Source organism: Nannobrachium achirus (assembly GCF_963921795.1).
Source record: "Nannobrachium achirus genome assembly, chromosome: 11".
Taxonomy (NCBI): domain Eukaryota; kingdom Metazoa; phylum Chordata; class Actinopteri; order Myctophiformes; family Myctophidae; genus Nannobrachium; species Nannobrachium achirus.
The window spans coordinates 30,397,620-30,423,579 of NC_137820.1; the positions used below are offsets into that span (position 1 = coordinate 30,397,620).

General features: G+C 42.9%; 1 protein-coding gene across 3 annotated transcripts in view; it reads left to right on the plus strand.

The window, feature by feature from the left end:
* The window catches only part of kif21a (kinesin family member 21A), a 98,297-nt gene that overhangs the window by 36,836 nt on the left and 35,501 nt on the right, over window positions 1–25,960 (plus strand). For all 3 annotated transcript variants that reach the window (XM_080737809.1, XM_080737811.1, XM_080737810.1), the window contains exons 2-11: window positions 185–407; window positions 5,446–5,628; window positions 10,728–10,862; window positions 11,775–11,906; window positions 12,874–13,047; window positions 16,161–16,276; window positions 17,811–18,006; window positions 18,511–18,700; window positions 20,452–20,518; window positions 21,640–21,837. In XM_080737809.1, coding sequence (XP_080593935.1) covers window positions 185–407; window positions 5,446–5,628; window positions 10,728–10,862; window positions 11,775–11,906; window positions 12,874–13,047; window positions 16,161–16,276; window positions 17,811–18,006; window positions 18,511–18,700; window positions 20,452–20,518; window positions 21,640–21,837 — 1,614 coding nt within the window. The remainder of the gene's footprint in view (window positions 1–184; window positions 408–5,445; window positions 5,629–10,727; window positions 10,863–11,774; window positions 11,907–12,873; window positions 13,048–16,160; window positions 16,277–17,810; window positions 18,007–18,510; window positions 18,701–20,451; window positions 20,519–21,639; window positions 21,838–25,960) is intronic.

A 25,960-nucleotide genomic window follows, 5' to 3' on the forward strand; every position in this document is an offset into this window, starting at 1 on the left:
TCAAGTTTAAAATGATACTAAATATTTTTTCAAGTGTCCAAATGAATTCCAAATATTATCAAATTATCTCGTGGCACCCCTGGACTGCCGCCGCGGCACCCCAGGGTGCCCCGCCACCCACTTTGAAAACCCCTGGACTAAACTTCCATGTTTGTTACTGTTTCTTTTTTACCCACGCATGCAGGATCCGTCCTCAGCTGGCCAGGGAGAAGATCGAGGGATGTCACATCTGCACGTACGTGATGCCCGGGGAGCCCCAGGTGATCCTGGGAAAGGACAAGGCCTTCACCTACGACTACGTGTTCGACATGGAGTCGCAGCAGGACGCCATCTACACCCACTGCACCGAGAAGCTGATCGAAGGCTGCTTCGAGGGCTACAACGCCACCATCTTCGCCTACGGACAGGCAAGATTATGTTATGCTTTTTTTTCTTTTTTTCTGTCTGTAACATTCTGTTCCATTCTGTTCTCAATGTCAAGAGCGGAATACTATCCAAGGTTAGATGAGTAAGGGAGTGTGTGTGTGTGTGTGTGTGTGTGTGTGTGTGTGTGTGTGTGTGTGTGTGTGTGTGTGTGTGTGTGTGTGTGTGTGTGTGTGTGTGTGTGTGTGTGTGTGTGTGTGTGTGTGTGTGTGTGTGTGTGTGTGTGTGTGTGCTTGCATACACGTGTAAGTGCATGTCTATGTTGGTGTGCTTGCGCGTGTGTGTGACTGTGTGTGTAATTGTGCTTGTGGATAAGCCTCGCGCGTCAACATACCCATAGCATCCTATAATGCATTACATGTGTGTGTGTGTGTGTGTGTGTGTGTCTGTGTGACTGAGGTATAGAAAGTGGAGAGTGTTGACATTTGGGTAAAGATACCCAGTAGCAGAGATTTCAGTAGCGGAAACTCAACCCCTGTGACCTGTAGGGGTTTATCCAGGAATAGATTTATCACTGCACATGGTACGTATGTCCATGCACAATATGTGTGTGTGTGTGTGTGTGTGTGTGTGTGTGTGTGTGTGTGCGTGTGCGTGTGCGTGTGTGTAGTGTGTGTGTGTAATGTATGTATGTTGTTGACGTGTCTCATGTCTTTGACATACTGTAGTACTGGTGGTTTGTAGAGGCGCTAAAGCAATAAGTCTGATCATGGGTTTCACCACGGGTCTTGTTTTTTTGCAGTAATCCCACACGGTTGTTATGGGGCCCACAGAAAGTATTGTCCTGAGAACTTGCTGTCTGTATGCAGTGGCGTAAAGCAGGGGTCTTCAACGTCTTCAGGCGCTTGTAGATTTGCTATTTTTGGCTAAAGTTCTCACAATATTGACACTAGGGTTCAAGTGAATACAACACAAAGATTTGGAGGACCCCCTGTAGTAACTCTGAGGACCCCCTAGGGGTCCTGGACCCCCTGTTGAAGACACCTGGTGTAAAGTAACTGAGTACATTTACCTAAGTACTGTGCAATTTTGAGGTACTTTTACTTTACTAAAGTATTTCACATTTTCAATACTTTTACTCCACTACATCTCAGTGGCCTTTACTCCACTACAATTATTTGAAAACTTTAATTACTGGTTACTTTGTAGATTTCAAATGGCCAAAATGTACAGGGGTATGGTTAATGTATGTTTTGTAATAATGAACAAAATCTACAAAGTAGCTAGTAACTAAAGTTTTCAAATAAATGTAGTGGAGTAAAAGTACAATATTTTCCTCAGAGATGTAGTGGAGGGGGCATGGTGGCTGTCGCCTCATAGCTGGGTTCGATTCCCGCCGGGGGGCGCTGTGGGTGCTGGGGGCGTGTTTTCTCCTCCGCGTCATCAGCGCCTACACCCTAGGTGGGGTTGGCAAAAGGGCCTTTCTGTGTGGAGTTTGCATGTTCTCCCCGTGTATCCTAGGGTAGGTACCCTCACAAATAAACATGCAGTAATCCTGGTCTCTATAATGCCTCCCCCTGGCCAGCCGGGGCGCCTGATGGAGGGTAAAGGAACTGGTTGGAATAACGTGTTCCTTCCACGCACTATGTCCAAACAAGGGAAATCTCCACTGTCAGGTGAAAAGAAGCAACTTGGACTACTCATGCATAGAAGGAAGCATGAGGTCAGTCCGTTGTCTCCCCAGGTTGGCAGAGGGAGTGTAGCGTCCAAGATTACATTAGATAATTGACACTTGGGGAAAAATGGGTTACAAAATCGTGGGAAAAACTTTAAAGAGAGAGATGTAGTGGTGTATACGTAAAGGTACTGAATATTGGAAAAAACAAAAATGTGTACTTAGTTACTTTAGTTTACACCACTGGTTTCTACCCGCTAGCGAGTCACTACCCTGCCTTCATGAAACGTTGAAGGATATTCCCAAGGTGTGAGTTAGTGGACGTTCTGTTCCTGAAATCAAGTGCATATTTTGACGGAGCAACTTTCACTTGTAGTCGAGTAATATTGACTGTGTCCTATTATTTATTTGAGTATCTGTACTTTCACTCAAGCACTGGAGTTGAGTACCCCCCCTCCCACACACGCACGCACGCACGCACGCACGCACGCACACACACACACACACACACACACACACACACACACTACTGTCTAGGTTTCCTTGACAACAGAGCTGCTTTCCGCCTGGCACTCACAGGAGGCAAGGTTCATAGAACTCTGTGTAAAGAAAATAGAGGCTTTTTAGGGGGGAAGACTTAAACACACACATACACCACACCACACCACCATTTTTAAGGCCAATGGCACAATGTAATTCACACACAAACACGCACGCACACACATGTGCGTGTACATGTACGTGTAGCAGTTGCAGTTGGGCTGGTTTTCTGTAGTCTATTGGCCTGGATCAGACCTGTGTACCAGTTTGGTTCAAAGGTGCGAATGTCAATATACTCTAGACCCAAAAAGGGGGTTGGGACCAATGTTTATGGTTCACAGCAGGTAAATATATAGGTAAATAAATGCTTTTTTAGTTGTGTCTTCATTTTTATTATTTAAATGGCTATTTGCAGCCCTAACAGACATAGTAGACTGCTGTTATAAGTGTGATTCCTAAACCCACCAGGATTGAGTTAAGACCCGCCTCCTCTCGATAATCTTAAGTATGAAAGTGCCCATGAACGTTAGTGCTGCTCGCTCAAGTGCAAAGTACCTACTACCTACTGATCCATTACAATAATACACGCAGCATAATAGGCCCAAAGCCATATCCAAACCATAACAATTTAACTGATAATCAGTAAGAGTTTTTATTTTGAGCACAGTAGTGACAAATTAATAGCTTTCTCAGTACGTTTTTCTCTTTAGCAAAGTTACAAAGTTTTCCCTTTATTAAGCACAGTACAATTAAGTCAGTTTCAAGTTTTTTTTAGCACAGTTTATTTTGAGCACTGTAGTTTCAAATAGTTGTGCATTGTGCAAATGCAGGCTTTTCTCAAGTACAAGTCTTCATGCCTCTGACTTTATCCACCCTCCATGTGTCAGGCAGGGATTTCAGCCACTCCTGGAAGTCCTCGCGTTTCCGCGAGGCGGGTCTTAACTCAAGCCTGGTGGGTTTAGGAATCACGCCTGTTATAAAGAAGGACAGGCAGTCTCCTTCCCCTGATACTCTGTTCTTTGTATTGGGATTGTGGATTAAATAACTATTAATTATCTTTTTAGCGATTTATTCTGTCGATTCTATGGTTCTATCGATTCTATGCAGTGTGAAGTGAGCGGTGACTTTAACCAGGAAGGTTCCCAGTTTGCTCCCGGGCTCCCCTAGAGTTAATGTCGAAGTGTCCTTGAATGGTTTCCTCCACCATCGGGTTGTGAATGTGTGTGTGAATGGGTGAATGTAATGAACAATCATGGATAAAGGCACTATAAAGGCACCATATAAATGCACCATATACATAGTCCTCCTTTGCTGCTCCTTATCATCTAGTCCTTGCCTTATCACACTGTCTAGCTTCCTCCTCTGTATCAAAGCTTTATGTTTCCCTGCCCACCTCCCTTATCTTAATGTATTCTAGTCCTCTCCGCCCTCCATCTGACACCACCTCTGTGTCATCCCTCTTTCCGTCTGTCCCCCCCCTCCCCTCTCTTCAATTTCTCCCACCCCTCCCTCTCTCCTCTCCTGTACGTCGTTGACATTGACCACCTGGTTCTATTTCCTTTAAGCCGACTGCTATTGGATTGTGTGTGTGTGTGTGTGTGTGTGTGTGTGTGTGTGTGTGTGTGTGTGTGTGGGTGTGGGTGTGTGTGTGTGTGTGTGTGCGCGCGCGCGCCTCTCCATGACGTGGTCAAGCAATTCTGAGGAACTGTCTTCTCACAGGCCCTAAAAAGCATAGCTCATTGACTAATGCTTTTGCATAAAGGAAGCCGAGTCACAATGCATAGTGTGATAGTTAAATCCTTGTTTGATTATTATAATCTTGTATAATCTGATATTTAGTGCAATAGTGCAATGTTTTTTTCTAATAAGTTATACGAGTTTTGTTTATTTGCAATTAGCTGCTACAGTAGATTGCATCCGTTAGAAATTGTTGTGACATTTCTGAAATGATGTATTGTTCAGCCCTAGACCTTATGAAGTAAAGCAAGGGGTTCTCAACCTTTTCTGAAGCAGGGCCCACTCGAAAATCCTGGAAGTGTTCGTGTTTATTTTAATGATCAATCAAACGATTGTGTTCCACGTTGGACCGAAGGAAAGAACATAGTATACATTTTAAGTTCTTATTTATTGGTATCACCTTTTAATAGGGATGTAACGATACATTTTAACGATACTATACGATACGCATCACGATACATGGTTGACGATACGATACATGGACGATATTGGTTCATTGATGGTGATACGATATGATACAGACATTAAAATCTGTGTGAAACGTGTCAATAGTGCATTTTTTTAGGGAAAAATCTATTATTATGGATATATAAGTAAACACTGTGATTCTCTAGTCTAGCAAATAAATGGACATTATACACATATGGACAAACCCGCACCTTGACATGAACACAGAGATTGCACACACATGTATCGATAGACCAAGAGTAGCTATATGGATTGGAAAAGTAATTAAACCCCTCTTTTTTCATTTTCATTTTTAAAATTGCTAAATACAAGGCACAATTACTTATAGTTTCTATACAATAAATTATTTACACTACAAAACATTTCGATACCGATTATCTGCATTTTAAACGATACCGATGCGATACAAAGCCAAAACGGTACGACATGTGCTTTTGCATATCGATATAGTAGATCATTGCAAAATAAGTTACTATATCGTTACACCCCTACCTTTTAATATTAATACTACATTATCATTCAAATCGTAGATCTTTTGCCAATTATTTGGAGGCCCACTTCAGGCCACAACCAGGGGGTTTGTTCTCATTATTGTTGACCTTTCCATGTGTGCGTGTTTTTTGACGTGACATTCTTCCCTCCCCCCTCACCATGCATTGCAGACGGGATCGGGGAAGACCTACACCATGGGAACAGGTTTTGACGTCAACATCGGAGAGGAGGAGCTGGGCATCATCCCCAGAGCCATTCACCACCTCTACAAGGGCATCGAGGAGCGGCGGCAGGCCGCCCAGGAACAGGGACGCCCCGTACCGGAGTTCAAGATCAACGCCCAGTTCCTAGAGGTACCCATAAACCACCTGACCTACTCACCTACTGTAGTTAACACATGTACTGTACTGCAGAAATCATATTTTACTCAACGCCCAGTTCGTAGAGGTACCCATAACCACCTGACCTACTCACCTGGGAGTGACAGTGACACACTGCAAAGGCCGCCCGGCTCGGGAACCGAACCTGTGACTCACTGTCGAGCTACATTAGAGCCTATAATGCGGTGTGTGCACCTTAACCGCTAGGCCATGGGCTCCGCATCGGCTCTGCTTGAACGCCAAATGACAGTTCTGCTCTGCTCAAAGCGGGCGTTTACAACCACCGTTTTTCAGAACAGACTTACGTGTCGTTGACACCGCTTATTTAACGAGCTTCTAACATTGGCTCTCCATCAAGAGGAACATGCCTCCACTGACAATTGAAGTGCAGCAGCTGTCATCGTCGGAGGGAAGGGGGGGTTAGGAAGTGTCGAGTCAGGGAGAGGGGTTGAAGGGGATGGGATGCACACACAGACAGCTGCACGGGACCGTGGGTCTGTCAATGCTGACAGCAGCGGAGCCACGGGACCCTCAATGAGAGGTGTGGGAATCACACAGATCCAAGGCCCACCAAAGAGCTTCCTCCCGGGCTGAAAACGGCAGGTGCTCGCCTAAAAAAGAAACGTTTCTGTACGCCCAAGTTGACAATATTTCAGCTCTGATAAGGGCCAGTCCACACCAATGCAACTCCTTGCAAGTAACCATTATCTCAGGAGTTGCATTGGTGTTGACTGGCCTTAAAACTGTTGCAAGGAGTTGTGACTAGTTGAATTGGCGCTGGCCTTAAAGCAGATATACAGTATGTACTGTTCTGCTGACATAAGCAGATTTGTAGGTGATCTTTGCAGTAGTATGCCTCAGAAACTATTCTTTTATCTGTGAGAAGCTCTGTCATTGGTCCAGAAAGTACAGCTCGCTCACGATTAACCAATCAGGGTGCCTCTTGTTCAGATTGGTCTATCAATCCTTTTAGCCCCGGGTTGGCTGGTTCATGCACCAATGAGCTGCCAGTGACAGAGCTTCTCACAGATAACACACTAGTTTTGGAGGCAGACTGCAGACCCTAGAAGTGTCACAGAGACTAGATTTATTTTAGGGGGCTTTGTTAGCTGTCTGAATATTATGAGCAATTTCCTTTTTTCTGCTATGTCAGCAGAAAACTACCTATATCAGCTTGTTAAGTATAAGCCTTTAGGAGCCATGTGGCCCATAGGGGCAGGAGTCTACCTGTTTCTATAGCTTGAGGCAGCTTGGTGTACAAGTACACCCCCTGGACATGACGCTAGTATCCAACCCTTAATGCTGAGTGCCAAACAGGGAGGCGTTGGGTTGGGTCCCCGTTTTTATAGCCTTCGGTATGACCTGGCCTGGGAATCAACCCCAACATCCCAATCTCAGGGCGAACACTCTATCCCACAAGTTCAGCTCTAGGCAAGTAGTGTACTGTACAAATGGAACCAAATTGGTTCCATTCTCTGTGCTGTCAGAGTTGAATCAACACAAAATGATTGTCACTGTCTTAAGCGTTCCGATGGTTTGGATTATCACTTTTAATCCCATGCCATTTTTAGTTTCAAAATCCACATAATGTTGAGTTTCACATCCTAATCTCACTGGCTGTTTTTGCACGTGGGAATTAAACTCTGCATCTTCTCGTGACAAGTGGTTATAGATCTAGTCTTAAGTTATGTCAGGACAGTATTATGAAGCTGTAGTGCAAGGGTGTTCAACGTTTTCAGGCCAAGGACCCCTTAGTTGAGAGAGAGATGAAGCAGGGACCCCCACAACCTGTTCATAGATTCCATATAGTTTCATTGTTTGACAGCACAATCATCCGTGTATTTTGGATTCATGTCAATTTGTGTTTTCAGATATTTAACCGCTTGAACCGTCAATACTTAATAAACTTGACCTTTCACTCTGTACTTAGTCTGCTCTTTTTCCCCTCTACACCAAACCTCTTTGCCGATCTACAAGCTCACAACGCCTCGCAGCGCGAGGCGTTGTGAGCTTGTAGATCTGCTATTTTTGGCTACAGTTCTCAGAACATCTACACTAGGGTTCAAGTTGTTAATATGAAAAGGATTGGACGATTTGGAGGACCCCCTGTAGTAACTCTGAGGACCCCTAGGGGTCCCGGACCCCCTGTTGAAGACCCCTGCTGTAGTGTATTATACATTTTTTAGGCTTTTCTTAGCCTACAGTTTAGACATTTTTAGGTTATGTATTCTATGTGTTATCTCAGGTGTTGCATTGGTGTTGACTGGCCTTAAAACTGTTTTGTTGCAAGGAGTTGTGACTAGTTGAATTGGTGCTGGCCTTAAAGCAGATATACAGTATGTACTGTTCTGCTGACATAAGCAGATTTGTAGGTGATCTTTGCAGTAGTATGCCTCCAAAACGATTCTTTTATCTGTGAGAAGCTGTCATTGGTCCAGAAAGTACAGCCTGCTCACAATTAACCAATCAGGGTGCCTCTTGTACAGATTGGTCTATCAATCCTTTTAGTCCTGGGTTGGCCGGTTCATCCACCAATGAGCTGTCAGTGACAGAGCTTCTCACAGATATAACACACTAGTTTTGGAGGCAGACCCTAAAAGTGTCACAGAGACTAGATTTATTTTAGGGGGCTTTGTTAGCTGTCTGAATATAATGAGTTCTGTTCTTTTCTGAACGACACATTTTCACAGATACATCAGCTGTTGATGGACACATGGGCTAGAAATTGAACACTGGCTTAGAACAATAGAAAGGCTTTCATTTTAGTCATTTTAAAAGCCTAAGTCACAGAGCTATTAGACCTTATATTATTGCTATAACATTAAAGGAGCAGTGCAACACTGGTGAAGTGGCTGCCCGGTCATTGCTGGTGGTATATAATTGCGACCGTAGGTCGCAGTTTAGTATCAAAACCTCCACCGGCCGTCCGTCGGTCGGTCACACGTCACACCTTTGCCCTGCTCATATCTCCGATGTCATACTGATGCGGAGATATGAGCAGGGCAAAGGTGTGACGTGTGACCGACCGACGGACGGCCGGTGGAGGTTTTGATACTACCCTTTTTTTACCCTAGCAACCATCTGTTTACCATAGCAACCATGTTTTTTTTACCTTAGCAACCAACTGTTTACCATAGCAACCATGTTTTTTACCATACATCCCTCCATATATGGAGATAACCGACGAATCTCACTAAGTCTGACCTCACAAGCCCCATATTTGGACACGAACAACATATAACTCCATATATAGAGACATAGCTGCTGACATCAGTATGACATCACACTGCTGACATCAGTATGACATCACACCGTACACAAATGACCCTTATATAAGACCGGCATTATCTACCGACAGATTGTGGAGATAAGCGACCAACGGTCGCTTATCTCCCGATTAGGGAGTCTTACTGGTACTAGAAATAAAAGTGAGCACTTAAAGTACTTCTCATCCACAATGGCTTGACAGTTGCAATTGAATGTTCAGCTTTCTTACAAATTCATCTTCTTAGAAATGCTAACAAGGGCTGCAAGAGTTAATCTAACTAGTACATATTAATCAATTCTTTAAAAAAGTCAACCATCATCTTGAGTTTTCCGCATCAATTCATTGATGTAAAATAGTATTTTATCAAAAACAAATCGTATTCTCAATTAAGTATAACGGAAAATAATTGCCAAGAAAGTAATTGATTGTAGCCCTTATTGCGACCGTAGGTCGCATTTACTACCAAAACCTCCACCGGCTGTCCGTCCGTCCCTGAGTCAGTCAGTCACACGTCACACGTCACACTTTTGCCCTGCATCATATCTCCACAACCGTTGCTCCCATCCATGCCAAATTTTGCACACACACTCCTTACCTGCCAAACTACAACCTCCAAGGACCCCCGGAGCTCCAGGGACCCCCAGGTCCCTGGGGGACCCCCAGGTGTAAAAAAATGTCGGTCCGTGAGTCATACGTCACACGTCACACTTTTGCCCTGCTCATATCTCCACAACCGTTGCCCCATCCATGTCAACTTTTGCACACACACTCCTTACCTGCCAAACTACAACCTCCAAGGACCCCCCCAGCTCCAGGGACCCCCAGGTCCCTGGGGGACCCCCAGGTGTAAAAAATGACCAAATGTGCAAAAATGACCACCCCAACGGGGCTGCTCACAGGGAATTCCTGGGGACCACCCACTCCTGGTGCTCCAGAACGGATGCAAAAGTGGTGGCACCCCCAGTGGAGGACCCTCCACTGCAGCTCACATAAAATGCCGTAACTCGGGCTAGGAGCGTCCGGGAGAGCCGGGGCCGGTACCTATTCGTCCGCCAAGGCAACGCGAAGACTCCACCCCTCATTTCTCACATGGCCCTCTTCTAGCGCCACCTTCAGGCCGATTTTTAAAACACATTTTTGGACACTGCTCCTACAGTTTTTGCCCTAAAATCATGCAAATCGCTACACAGTATATCTACACTCATCCCATCAACATGAATCTGTCCCATATAGCTCCACCTTCAGGCCGATTTTTAAAAACACATTTTTGGACACTGCTCCTACAGATTTTGCCCTAAAATCACGAAAATCACTACACAGTATGTCTACACTCATGTCATCAACATGGATCAGGAACATTTTGGAAAAACACATTTTTGCCCTATTTGTGGAGATAAGCGACCTATGGTCGCTTATCTCCCGATTAGGGAGTCTTACTGGTGATAACAATAAAGATAGGCATATCAGAAAGAATTAAGCACTACAGCATCTCAGATGATGAATTGCCTTTTTATCTTCAGGGTGCTTATGTTATACCTTGTGCATCAGTCATTGTCATGACTCTAATGAAGATGCATTAGGCATCGAAACGTTAGTCATTGTTTTTACTTAGCAGTAAATAAAATGCACCAGACCTTTTGAGGTGCGTTGGTACTCTTTCTCCTCAACTGTGTGTGTGTGTGTGTGTGTGTGTGTGTGTGTGTGTGTGTGTGTGTGTGTGTGTGTGTGTGTGTGTGTGTGTGTGTGTGTGTGTGTGTGTGTGTGTGTGTGTGTGTGCGCACGCACGTGTGCGTGTGTCTCCTAGCTGTACAACGAGGAGGTGCTGGATCTGTTTGACTCGACTCAACGCGAGAAGCCTCACATCAAGATCCACGAGGACGCCACGGGAGGCATCTACACCGTGGGCGTGACCACGCGCACCGTGTCCTCTGAGGCAGAGGTAGGTGTGAGCGGCTTCTGATTCGTTTACTGTGCATAATCTTTATTTCTTATTTCTAACTGTTATATTATGAATGGATTGAGTACAAAGGAGCCCAATGGAAACAAGCCATTGTGCTTTCTTGGGTTTGAATCCTCTTTGCATTTATTCTATTGAACTATACTTTCCTGTGCTTTTTTTCCCACAAACTGCTAATAAAGTATTCAATCAATCTGTGTGTCATTGTAGAAACATAGAAACGCACACATTTTCAGTATTCTTTCATGCACATAGTTTCAGACATGCATAGATCAGGGGTTTTCAAAGTGGTCGACAGGGCACCCTGACAGGGGTGCCGTGAAGGCAGTCCAGGGGTGCTGCGAGATAATTTGATAATATTTGGAAATTATTTGGACACTTGAAAAAAATATTTAGTATAATTTAGTACAAAGTTATTTTCAGTCAGTTCTAACCAAAACGGCTAATATCTCAACGTTTTCCTCGCAACATAATCACTAAAATATCGTCACTGTCGGGCAGAAACCTCGTATCTCCAAGTTTCAAATGTGTACGTCTTTTGCTAAAGCAAAGCCCTGCTTCATCATACAAGACTGTCTCACAAAACTAGTGAAAACAGCCAATCTACAAGCACACAACGCCTTGCGATGCGAGGCGTTGTGTGCTTGTAGATCGGCTGTTTTCACTAGTCTAGTAGTACATTTTAGATGATAAATACAAAACGAACGGTTTTGGACATACAAGGTTTCCACCCGACAACGACGATATGCTATAAATATAAGGTGCTGGGAGTGAAAATTATAATGTAGGGGTGCCTCGGATAAAAAAAGAAAATGTATGGGGTGCCCTGAGACAAAAAAAGTTTGAAAACCCCTGACATAGATGACGGAGCACATGTTTCTGTTGACCTTTCAGATGATCCAGTGCCTGAAGCTGGGCGCTCTGTCCCGCACCACAGCCAGCACCCAGATGAACGTGCAGAGCTCTCGCTCCCACGCCATCTTCACCATCCACCTGTGCCAAGTCCGCGTCTGTGCCTCTGACAATGTACGTCTGTCCACCTGGGGGAACTGTCTCTTTGTCACGCCTTTGTGGTCGACTGTTTCATAGCTATAGGGCTGGGTGATATGACTTCAAATCAATATCATGATTATGTCTAACTTTTCCTCGATTGCTATTAATGAGTGATTATAGAGAAAATAGCAGATCCACAAACTCACTCCCCATTTATGTATGGCACTATTGTACAACAAGTATAATACAGGGTTAAGTGGTTAATCAGACTGATCGAATTTGATTAGAATTTAATTAATTGGTGTGTTCAGTTATGCAGTATTTACCTATACACATGATGAGAGGGTACTTTACTCCATCTGTATGTCCATACACTGTCCATCCTCAGTCTTAATTTTAACTCTTGCAAGTGTACAAATGTAATCAATGGGAACCTTACGGGTCCAGTCTCGGAGTTGCAAATGGATAAATGAACACTGGAGGTTTTGCTGTGTACATTTGTGAAAGTGGAATATTGATTACCTGAGAATTATCTCATAATAGTAGCATCCTGTGCAAAGCCCACCTGTGGCTTTACTTTCTGTGTCAGAGAAGTTTGGTGTGAGTGGGGAGGCGATGGTTCACTTCTACAGAGCTACTGTGGAGAGTGTCCTCGTCTTCTCAATCACAGTGTGGTACGGCAATACAACCGCCTCAGAGAGAAGGCAGCTGGAAAGGGCAGTGCTCATTGCATCTAAGATCACGGGCTACGGGCTATGACCTTCCAACTGTCTCCTCCATTTCCACCAAACACAGGATGCAGAACATGATCGCCGACCCCTCCCATGTAATAAATACATAAACAAAAGAGAGAATATCTTGCACTGTGTGATATATGTGCTGTGAAATTACTATTATTTTAATGCTATATGTCTGCAGGAATTTATTACAGTAGAATTAACCATTTTCAAATGCCTACCCTTCTAAAAGACACTTGCCTTTTGTCTTTTCCCGTACCCAGCAAGACAATGAGACTGTTGAGAGCGTGTCCAACGGAAACTCTGAAATGCACGAGGAGTTTGAGACACTGACGGCCAAGTTCCACTTTGTGGACCTGGCCGGGTCCGAGAGGTTGAAGAGGACGGGAGCGACGGGCGAACGAGCCAAAGAAGGCATCTCCATCAACTGTGGACTGGTGAGCTACTCTCAACAGTTTTGGGGCCAACGGCACATGACCATTATACTCTCAGAGTGTACAAGTGGAACGGGTTCATTTGGTTCCATTTGTACACAGTCAGAGTTACTGTATGGGGGTCCTTGAAAATAAAACGTTTGAGAACCACTACCTGTGGACTTCCTAATGCAGTGGTTCTCAACCTTTTCAGGTCGCGACCCCCAAAATAATAATATTTTAACTGGGGACCCCCACCCCACGAGCACTGAGAGTTGAGGCATTACAACATTTACACGGTTCTATTGTGAAAATAGCAGATCTACATGACAAATTAAACATTGGCATGTAAATTGCAGAAATTGTGAAAATAGCCGATCTATGAGCGAGGCGTTGTGAGCATGTAGATCGTCTATTTTCACAATTTCTCACTCTAATATTTGACAATTTGGCCAATGTTTAATTTGTCATTTTATAGGTATTAAAAAGTTCTTAAATTGTCACTTTAGAAATGTGTAGACACCCTCTATACACTTAAACTTTATGTTGGTTTGTTTACTGTTGAGAGAGAAAACAATGTTGCAAATTAAGTTAATCATCTGGGGACCCCCCAAAATAATTTGGGGACCCCCCTGGGGGTTCCGACCCACAGGTTGAGAACCACTGCCCTAATGTGCCATAGTGTCATGGTAAATCAGTGTCATACATATTCTGAAGAAAACCTAGGGACTTGACATTCAGTAAGTGGGTCTTATGATCAAAATAAGAACATTATAATGGTGTGTGAAAATCTAAAATTTGCTACGGACCAGGCCAAGTCTGTGTAGGGACATATTATAACTAAAGGGCCACAGCGAGGTGGACATCAGGGATGTGGACATCAGGGGTCTCCATATATGGGAATAAAAGGGATTTGTTCCCCTGGAATCACAGGGAACTCCATGGCATAAAAGGGATCATGTTAGTGTGACATCAGAGTGAAGCCAGAGCGTGATGTCAGAGCGGAAAACCCATTCTGGTAGAGTGGTTCCATCCCCTGACATCACAGTGACATCAGAGCATGATGTCAGAACGGCAAACCCATAGGCCGTAGAAATGTGTACACGTCTACACGGATGGACGCGGAAAAGCTGTGACGTTTCTCATTGCAACCAGTTTACCAGAAACCTCACAGCTTGTCCATGTGTAGACGTGTATACGGCCTATGGGCAAGGCAAACCCATAGACCGTAAAAATGTGTCATCATGATGTCATCATGCTTTGATGTCACTGTGATGTCAGGGGAACCACTCTACCAGAATGGGTTTGCCGCTCTGACATCACGCTCTGGCTTCACTGTGATGTCACACTAACAGAATCCCTTTTATGCCCATATATGGAGTTCCCTGATGTCATCAATATTAATGATGCCCTGTTAGAGAGAACCCTGTGATGTCTGTGATGTCCCCTTTTATGCCTTTTATGCCCATATATGGAGATATGTAGATCCCTGTGAGGCCAGGGGAACAAATCCCTTTTATGCCCATATATGGAGATCCCTGATGTCCACATCCCTGATGTCCTCATCACTGTGGCCCTGAGGCGTCTTACTAGTAGTAAACTGTGACCTTTGTTCGCAATAACTATAATTATGTATGTGAGCATCCACACTGATGTACGATAACGTTCTGTATACAGTGCACATTTTAAACAAATCTCTTTGTTTACCTCTACCACACTGGTTGAGCCCTTTTATACTTTCAACGACAATAGATGATCTACAAGCTCAGAATCGCGGCAAGCTGTGAGCTTGTAGATTGCCTGTCTCTTCTGTTTTTGACATTTCTGATGATGTCATGACATGGTCAAAAAAGGGCTATCAGGTTGAAAGTACTTCAAGTGAGGTAAGACCGACTCCTCACACAATGGGGCCATCTAGTGGTTGGCTCATGTACCTGTAATGACAATAGATTAATGGCATGGACAGACAGGTACTGTTGTCAATTTTTAGACACTAGCCCTTACCCGTTCAAAGATATGAGCTCCAAAATGATGTGCAGTGTGTGGGTTATGGTATGTGCACTGTGCACACAGTATATGAGGGATGGAAAGTAACTTTAACTGGTGCTTGCATGATGTAGGAGCATCAATGTAAGAAACCCGTTTCGTTTAATGGCTACAGAGATACTGTTCCCCCCCCCCCCCCCCCCCAGCCCGCCCGCCCACCCGCCTGCCTGCACACACACACACACACACACACACACACACACACACACACACACACACACACACACACACACACACACAGAGCTGGTTAAACATTTTGCCTCAAGCTAGATGCAGAATAGATGTGCCTCATGCTAGATGCAGAATAGATAATAGATACACCATAAAAATGCTAATATACAGCATACGATTTGTGAAAGTGACAAACGGGCTTCACAGTTATGTCAGGTGTGTTCATATGCTAATGGTGATGCGATTTCAGATCAATTGCTCCAGCCACCGAGGAGAAACGCTGAGACAGACAGACACTCACTCACTCACTCACTCAGTCAGACATTCGCAAAATTATAGTATAGATTAGAATTTGTTTATTCAATCAGTTTATCTAAAAAAAGAAAAAGCCTTTTCACATGCTATGTTCAACTTTACCTGACAAATAAACAGATTCTTATGTCCAGAATCTGTGAAGTGCTGTGTTCCTCTGGAATGACAAACATTTTGTCACATTTTTGAGCTGTGCCTCTGAGATACAGCGATAGACAGAAATGGTACCATCCTATAGCGAGCACTAATGACGACCCTGAGAACATAATGGAGATTAAGACCTGAGGCTGATTCTAAAAATGCCCAACTAAATCAGAAACAGTTTTCTGAAAAACACGTTGCTACATCAGTGGTGCTGCTTCTTCTTCTTCTTCTTTCGTGTATCATCGTCCTTGATGATTGGTTGGTGACATTTTGTTTTGCAAGAGTTCCTATTCCTTTAGTATAATGTCTAATGACAACCTCACTTTGTGTGTTTTTGCTCACCCATGTTCTTTCTTTCGCCATCGTGTGTGTGTGTGTGTGTGTGTGTGTGTGTGTGTGTGTGTGTGTGTGTGTGTGTGTGTGTGTGTGTGTGTGTGCGTGTGCGTGTGCGTGTGTGTGTGCAGCTTGCTCTGGGGAATGTAATCAGTGCGTTGGGCGACAGGAGCAAGCGATCCTCCCATGTGCCTTACAGAGATTCCAAACTCACCCGTCTGCTGCAGGACTCCTTGGGTGGAAACAGGTTAGTGGACTAATGCAATGGTTTTCAACCCTTTTCACATCAAGGTCCATTATTTATTCAGCGTTTGAGCCACGGATCACCATTTGATGACATTTAGCCTCTCACACCCACACAACTGTGAATATTTTGTTATAGTTGGATAAGATATAAAGATATTGTCCACAATTCCATTCTGTATTGATGTTGGTACCATAGGAGAGATAACAGGCAAACGTTAATCAAGATAACGATTCTTCTACATTCTGAAACGTTTTTTTTTTTTTTTTTTTTTTTTTGAAAGAAAGCGTAGCCCTCCACAAACCATTTCATCCATTGAAAATGCGGTTATTCCTAACCTTAACCACTGTAAAGCAAATGCAAGAATACAAGAACTGATGGGGAGAACGGTCCGCAGAAGAAATTGACCCAGCAGCAAGCCATCTGCTGGGTGAATGCAATAAAGCAGGGGTTCCCAAACTTTTTTGTCTCAGGGCACCCCATAAATATGTTTTTAATCCGAGGCACCCCTACATTATAATTTTCACTCCCAGCACCTTATATTTATAGCATATCGTCGTTGTCGGGTGGAAACCTTGTATGTCCAAAACCGTTTTGTATTTATCATCTATAAAATGTACTAAACTGATCTACAACCACATCGCGAGGCGTTGTGTGCTTGTAGATCAGCTATTTTCACTAGTTTTGTGCGACAGTCTTATATGATGAAGCAGGGCTTTGCTTTACCAAAAGACGTACACATTTGAAACTTGGAGATACAAGGTTTCTGCCTGACAGTGACGATAATTTAGTGATTACCGGTATGTTGCGAGGAAAACGTTGAGATAATAGCCATTTTGGTTAGAACTGACTGAAAATAACTTTGTACTTCAAGTTTAAAATGATCCTAAATATTTTTTCAAGTGTCCAAATGAATTCCAAATATTATTATATTATATTATATTCCAAATGATTTCGCGGCACCCCTGGACTGCCGTCACGGCACCCCGGGGTGCCCCGTCACCCACTTTGAAAACCCCTGCCATAAAGTAATTTCCACTTCACTGGGGACAATTATGCAATGCTCCCCTTTACTCCTCATTTACACTGTAAACACCAGAATGTACCTGTACTTGAATTTACTGTGTCTGCGTCTTGATTATTCTCTGTTTATTTCACTTCTTTTATTAACCCACTACTCCTTGCTGTAAAGATATCTCATCATACGTGTACTGTACATCTGAAATTGATAGCCTCTAAAGCAGGTTTAAGATGTCGTATGATTATTTATAATGCTTAGAAAACTGACCCAGCATCCTGGTAAGCAGTCTCTGTAGCGATGCCAGTGAAAGACAATCAGGAAAGACGTAGACTTTCAATCAATAGGCTTCTAGAATTCCATTTAACTATTTCAGTCTTTACACATTCTAGGTCCTCTCCCTCTCTGCCTCTGCCTCTCTCTCTCTCACTCTCAAAAAGCGGAAGTTTTTTCCAATGCGTGCGTCTCTCTCTCTCGTCTCTTTCTCTGTCTCACTTTCCCTGCTGTCTTCCCGGTCAGCCAAACGGTGATGATCGCCTGCATCAGCCCGTCGGACCGCGACTTCATGGAGACGCTGAACGCGATGAAGTACGCCAACCGCGCCAGGAACATCAAGAACAAGGTGGTGGTGAACCAGGACAAGGCCAGCCAGCAGATCAGCGCTCTCAGGACCGAGATCGCACGACTACAGATGGAACTGATGGAGTACAAGACGGTGAGAGAGTCACACTCGACACCTGTAGACTAGATCCGACCTACAAGCTGACTTGTTGAGAGCTTGTGGTTCGGATCTCGTCGACAAGTCATCATACATTTATGCTACGCTCACACAGGCACCTACTGTACAAGAAATGCAAAGCTACAAAGTGATGCAGAATATCTTTCCCTGAGTCGCTGTTGAAGTGTTGATCAACATGCTTGTTGACATCAATAGTGCAATCAGAGGAGCAAGAAATATATAAAGTCTGGGGTTAAAAAGAACTGGTCGAGACAGCGAGTGGAAATGGTTAAAAAACACTTTTGTAGCTGCAGTTGAAGCCAGCTCAACCAGCTTTTGTAGATTTCGTAGCAGCCACAACGTCCAGTGTTGCTTTGTATCTCCACGTCGCTGGCCTCCAATTGAAGATGTATGGTAGCCAGTCACTCTGTAGCTGGCTGTCTGATGCACGTAGCCTTTGCATGCACGGTGTTCAGAGTTTGGCCATCGTTGTCCCTGCAGGGTAAACGCATGGTGGGAGAGGACGGCATGGAGAGCTTCAGTGACATGTTCCACGAGGTGTCCATGCTGCAGACGGAGAACAGCAACCTGAGGGTGCGGGTGAAGGCCATGCAGGAGACCATCGACGCCCAGAGAGCCAGGCTCACCCAGCTGCTCAGTGACCAGGCCAACCAGGCCCTGGCCAGGGCAGGTACAGTAGGGTGATGGGGGAAGTGGTGTCCAGGGCGGGGTACTTAGTTTAACCCATTTAGGAAAAGAAAAAAGCCTTAACCCATTTAGGCCTAGAATTATTGAATGCTTTAACCAGTGAAAAATAGCAGATATATACAAGCTCACAGCGCGGCACCGAGTGCCACGCTTGCGAGCTTGTAGATCTGCTATTTTTGAAAAAGTCGTGAAAATGTGTGCAAATCTTTGAATATATGTATTTTCAAAGCAAACGTTTGTAACTCAAATTTTGCTTCTGGGTGGTCCCTGGAACTAAATATTTTGAGATGGGGGTCCGTGGCCAAATAAATATCATTTTGGGGGTCCTTCAAATGAAAAGGTTTGAGAACCACTGACATAGTAGTCTCTCAAGAACAGACTAACTGAGCTCCAGTTAAGTGAAAAGGACCTTTTCTTTGACGATGGCTAAGCCAGATTGCTGACATAAAAACATAGGTTTTTCAAAAAACCTTAGAAGGATTCAAAAGACACTTATAGAATCGGGTCAAAATTCAAATTTTCACGATTTTTCAAAAATAGCAGATCTACAAGCTCGCAGCGCGGCACTCGGTGCCGCGCTGTGAGCTTGTATATCTGCTATTTTTCAATAGTTAAAGCATAAAATAATGATACACAAAATGTGTACCCGTTCTAAATGGGTTAAAGACCTATGTCCGATTTGAAAATTACCCCCTGTTTTTCTGGAAAACTAGGGGAGGGAGGGATGGGGAAGGCAGGTAGGACAGCAGGGAGGTGAGAAGGCATGTCTACTGCACGTCCTGAAAAGGTTTTTGTGTTCATTTAACTCTGAGAAGAGTGTGCAAATGTAACCAAACGGACCCGTAAGGGCCCATTTGTAGCCTTTGTGTTCACTGACGGATAGCTATCACAATTATTTTACTGTGTAGGCAGGCCTTAATACAGTATATAAAGGCTTAAATACCATTATCATATCATGTGTCTTAAAACCAGCCTGAGATTCACTGAATAAAACCCAGCAGCTGTGTTTCTGTGCTCAAGCTTGCAGTTGTGTGCAAACTCGCAGAGACTTGCAGTCCCCTTGTGTGATGGGATAAAATGAGTTCAAGTAAGATTAGATAGAAAATGATATGAGAGAAGGTAAAATGAGACGGGAAACGATTATCTTTATTGTTCCGCAAGGGGAAATATTGGGGTTAGTGCCGCAGGGATTAATAAAGTATAGATAAAACTATGATGAAAGCCAAAGAAAGAAAACTATATTGTGAGATCAGACCACAGTCAATTCAAACTTTATTTAATTCTATAGAAGCGAAAACTTACAAAGTCAAACCACAAAATTCATTTAGAAGATAGCACATTTCCATTTCCTTTATTCATCCCTGGAAGTGATGACATTGGGCCATTGCTGCACCAGAGAATAGAAAACCGATAAATCTCATTAAAACCAATTACTATAGAGGGTAAAACCTGAAAAATGCTGCATCTTCCAAAATGTGAATAGATGAGATGACGACAGGAAATGAGATGTGACAGGTTAGGATTACATGAACGTCATTGTTTAATCAATTTTCTTTTATGTTTTTTAATTGTATTGGATGATATGAGTGCTGTGCAGGTTCTATTGTTTTCCCCCCTATGATTATGTTTAACCAAGTACCCCATAAAATGATTAATGCTAAGTATTTATCTTTTGTAACATTTTCTATATAAAATATAATCGTATACTGAACTCTTGATTGCTTCATCTCCCAGGTGAAGGAGGGAATGAGGAGATTGGCAACATGATACAGAGTTACATCAAAGAGATAGAAGAACTCAGGTAAATAACTGGGTACAGTGTCTGTCTGTCTGTCAATCTGTTTATCTTTATATTTGGTGAAGGTAGGGTTGTCACAATCATCAAATTTTCGTTGACGATTAATTGTCGTACAAATAATTCTGAATAACGATTTAATTATGTATTGGTTATTGAACACTGGAACATATGAATCAATATAAAATGTCTTTCATGCTGTTTGTCTTTTATGCTTTTTAAACACAAATGGCAACGGCAGATATGACAAATAACTCACACTGACAATTCATTACTACAGATGACTAGCAACGATTCTGATGATCATGGCAAATTATTGTGATTATGTCAAATCATTTGCGATCATGTATGTCAGTGGTTCTCAACCTGTGGGTCAGGACCCACCCAGGGGGGGGTCCCCAAATTATTTTTGGGGGTCCCCAGATGATTAACTTAATGTGCAACATTGTTTTCTCTCTCTCTCAACAGTAAACAAACCTAACATAAACTTTAAGTTTATAGAGCGTATATACACATTTCTCAAGTGACAATTTAAAGGAGTAGTTCACCTCCAAAATTATTTTTTCTTTCTATTGATTACTCGTGCTATGGAGACTTGAGTTCAATAATATTTTTTGTGTTTTGTCGCATTCCTAAGACAATAATTTGATTACGATACTGGATGGGGACCCGGATACATTTAGGTCCCCATCCGGAATCAATCGGGCTACATTTACTATAATCAAAATGTTGTCTTAAATACCAAAAAATATTATTGAACGAAGTCTCCATGGCGTGAGTAATCAATAGAAAAAAAGTCATTTTGGGGTGAACTACTCCTTTAAGGACTTTTTAATACCTCTAAAATGACAAATTAAACATTGACCAAATTGTCAAATATTAGAGGCAGAAATTGAGAAAATAGCCGATCTACATGCTGAGCATGTAGATCGGCTATTTTCACAATAGAACCATGTTATACAAAATGTAATGCCTCAACTCTTATTGCTTGTCGGGTTGGGGGACCAGGGCCGGGGGGTCCCCAGTTGATTATCTTTGGGGGTCGCAGCCTGAAAAGGTTGAGGATCACTGATGAGTGTGACCCGTGTTGTGTCTCACCTGTTTGTGTCTCCCTTCCCCCCTCACAGGGCTAAGCTCCTGGAGAGCGAGGCGGTCAGTGAGAACCTGAGGAAGAACCTGTCCCGCGCCTCCAACCGCCAGTCCTTCTACGGCGGGCCGGGCTCCTTCTCCACCATGGCCCCCGAGAAGGAGACCTCGGACATCATCGAGCTGGCCAAGAAGGACCTGCTGAAGCTCAAGAAGAGGGAGAAGAAGAAGAAGAAAAGGTACCGACGGCCGCGTTACAAGGCTCTGAAGTCGGAAGCAACTTCAGTTCAATTCACCTGGCCTTTGCCAAGTCCCGCCCGTTGTCCCGCCCCTCTTCACACCCATTGGTTGCTGTGTCCTGGTGGGACACTCGGTGGGACACTCCATCCACTGCCATTTTAATTCAGTTGCTCCGTATTGTTATTCTGTGTGTTCGATTATAATTTAAAACTTGGTTTCAGTAAAATGAAGTTGCTCAGTGGCAGTATAGTGACTCAGCATGTTTTTAAATGTTTTTATTTCAAAATAAAAAAGGCAGATAGGAAACAATGCCGAGGCGTTGTGAGCATGTAGATCTGCTATTTTCACAACGTTCGCCTCTTGCTTACTTAATATTTGACAGTTTGGCCAGTTTGGTATTAAAACGGTCTTGAAAGTCCTTAAATTGTGACTTTATAAATATGCGGATACCCTGTATACACTTATACTGTGTGTTGGTTTGTTTACCGTTGAGTGATAAAAAATGAATTACATGAAGATAATCATCTCGGTACCCCACAAAATAATTTGTGGACCCCTCTTGGGGTCCCGACCCCAAGTTTAAGAACCGCTGCCCTACTTTGTCATACTAAAGTGTCACACAAAAAGTAACAAAACTAGTAGGGCTTGTAAATCTGTTATCCATCGGAACACCCATTTTCTGAAGTAACAGTTTTGGACAGGTTTCCACCTAACAAGCGACAAATCTCTCATAGATGCTATGGATTATGTCTGCATTTTTACCCTCTGACCTTTCTTCCTTGCATTTTCCCATCCCTCCTTTTCCCACATCCCCTGTGTGTGCCTTCAACCTCTCCCCCCGTCAAGACTCCAGCAGCTGCTGGAAGAGAGACAGATGGAGGAGGGGGAGGTGGAGGTTGAGGAGGAGGTTGAGGTCGCCAGGTTTGTCTTCCACCCCAAAACGCTCCCCTCTCCCCCCCTCATTGTCTTCACCCAAAGATTACCACACATTCCTTTGCTTCCTTCTAATTCACCACTTCGAGTTTTTTTTGTTTTATTTTTTTTGACAGGTAGTTGCCACACCTGGAGTGAAAAACCTGCTACTTTTTAGCAGCACATAATTTCCTCACCAAAGACTTTTAACATTCACTAAAGCCTTAATGTTTCCTAGATGCTCTGTAGTGGCTACCGGCTATCCCTCAACCATTGACTCATAATCCCCCTTCACACTATTTCCCTAATAATTAGTGCTTTCCTCGTGGCCTGTCAAGACAAGCTTTGAGACTGGAAAGATGTCCAGCCTGCATTCCGGATTTTCCACTGAGAATTTCCACGATTCTCATGTTCCCCTCTCTAGGCATTCTCCTGGGGTCGATCTCTTCGCGCTTTTCCCATGTTTGGAGCAAACATGTCGGCTTGGGCAGACAAAAACTTTGCGGCCCATGGTTCCTACCCCTGCCGTTTCTGCATTCAGGTTACACACCAAATGTGAAAGAAAAAGATACATTTAAAGGGATCCCTGGCTAATACGACAAATATGCCTTAATACATTATAACTGTCGTCTATAACTACAATGTAAAATTAAAAACACCTAAATTATTTTATTTCTTCTAGAAATAGCTAATCTTTCACTCAATAGGGGAAATGCCTGTCACAAGTTGATGATGTTATAAATGTCATGTGTGATCTATCCCTATGGAATTTATGGCATGCATGTGCAAATAAAATAAAAATAAAAAAACGTAATAGTTCCTATGGTTAATATGAGCATCGAATCAATATTTCAAATGTGTTTTTTGCACATGCATGCCATAAATTCCATAGGGATAGATCACACGAGACATTTATGACATCATCAACTTGCGACAGGCACTTCCCCTATTGAATGAGAGATTAGCTATTTCTAGAAGAAATACAATATTTAAGGTGTTTTTAATTTTACATTGTAGTTATAGAGGACAATTATGATGTATTAACTCATTGAGTGCCAATCCCGAACTAGTTCGGCTTTATTAGCGTATCGCAGAGTGCCGATCCCGAACTAGTTCGGCTTTAAAAAAAAAATTGAAAAAAAATGAAAAAAAATTTTTTGAATTTTTTTTTTTTTTTTTTTGGACCCCATCAAATCTGGTGAACATGATTTCAATCGCGATTTTGCATGTTCCACCCCATACAACCCCATCTAACATACAGGGCAGCCATTTTTGTTTACATAACATGTAAAACATAATGGCCATTATCTCAAGAATGCCTGAACGGATTTCCAATCGGATTTTTTTGTTTGAAAGCTGTGAACAAACTGCACAAATCCACTCCAATGCAATCCAGGATTGCATTGGATTTTTTAGAGCTCATTCTTCTCTGTTTTTTTCCCATGCATGAGGTGTGCAAGGTTTAATCGTGGCTAAATTGCAGAAAATAGATCTTCTAAAATGCTTGGTAGCCAATAGCTAACTTCAAGCTAACTTCATCCTCTTCCTGTACATGCACAAAGGAAAGTGTTCAGGCAAGTCATGGCTGCAGGGCTTCTGCATATACCAGCATATCTCTATGGGATTTTCTATGGCCACTGGGCGCCCTCTAGTGGTGAACGGGGTGGCACTCAAAGAGTTAAGGCATATTTGTCGTATTAGCCAGGGATCCTTTAAAAATGACCATAACCGGTCTGTAACACTGAGAGTGTACAGATGGAACCAAATGGGCCATTTGGTTCCATTTGTACACACTCAGCGTTATGGGGTCTGTGCAAATAAAACATTTGAGAACCACTAGTAATAGTGGACTCCTAATATGCCATAGTGTCATGGTATATAAGTGTCATACATATTTGGAATAAAACCTGGAGACATTTAGTAGGCCTAATTGGGTCTTATGATGAAAATAAGAAAATTATAATGGTAACGTGGAAAATCTAGAATTTGCCACGGACAAAACCACGTTTTTCCACAGACACATTTGTCCGTGTACGGACATGTTGACGACCCCTGCTCCTCGGGTGGCATATGAATATCACCCAGGTCCTAATAATTGATCCTAGTTGGATGGAGGAATAAATGGCCAGTGCCCCTGTTTTTGGTCGTTTGACGACAGAATAATCCATATTTCCATTGCGGATGTTGGAATCTTTCCAAGTCTTGAGTTGTTTTGAGAAGGTCTTTGAAGTTGAGCGCATACTGACTACTTGTGATATCTTACATGCTACGTATATGACACTTTTACAGTATATATTCATACAACATTTTTATCTATATGTGTAACTTGACGTGGTATGGTAACTACCTATTTTTCCTCTCCCCTGTGTTAATCTTTCTTTTCCCTGGTTTATTCAGCCTGTCTGGATGATGTTGTGCATATCCACCACCACCACCACCTGGCCTGCTAACTCTTTGGATTGGATAAAGCATTATCCAACAGATCAGAGTTCTCAGATTTCTGTTGTGCTACTTATTCCTGTCATGCTTTTTTTTTGGCTGTGGGTTTTTATGCAGAATCTTGTGACATGTTTGAAAAGCATCCCATTTCTGTGTTAAAGTGGAATACTGTAGTTTTTTGGCGGATAAGTTCAACATCAACGCAACAGTTTGAAGTGAAGATGTATTGATTTATTGTTTAATCGTTAGTGTGTGTCAACACTGTAGCACTTTTCTATTTATGTAGCTGGTGGTACAAGCTAGCTTTTAGGATCGATTGCAGCTGTCGATTATCTTCTTGGTGATTATTCTATCGATTACAGTTCCGATTAATCAAATAATCAAAAAGCATGTTTTTAAAATATATTACACCAAAAAAATCAACAATCATCAACAAATCCACAAGCGTTATTATCTTAACTCTTTTAGTGCTAAAACCGAACAATTTCGTTTCTTTTTTTCAATCCAATACTTTTTTTTTGCTATTTTACTTACCCTGAGCTGCTAGTAGCGACGTGGGTGGTCCTGGCTCGTCCATCGCTTTCCAACGAGCCATGCTACATGTTGCGACAATTTATTCCATTGAAAATGGTTTAGAATAAAGCCCCCCCCCAAAAAACTCTATTTTTGCCCGACATATCCGAGGTGCCGAAACCGAACAATTCCGGTTTCTTTAATAAAATGAATTAAATAATCGGAGGCCTCGACGAAGCCTGACAAAAAAATTTCATC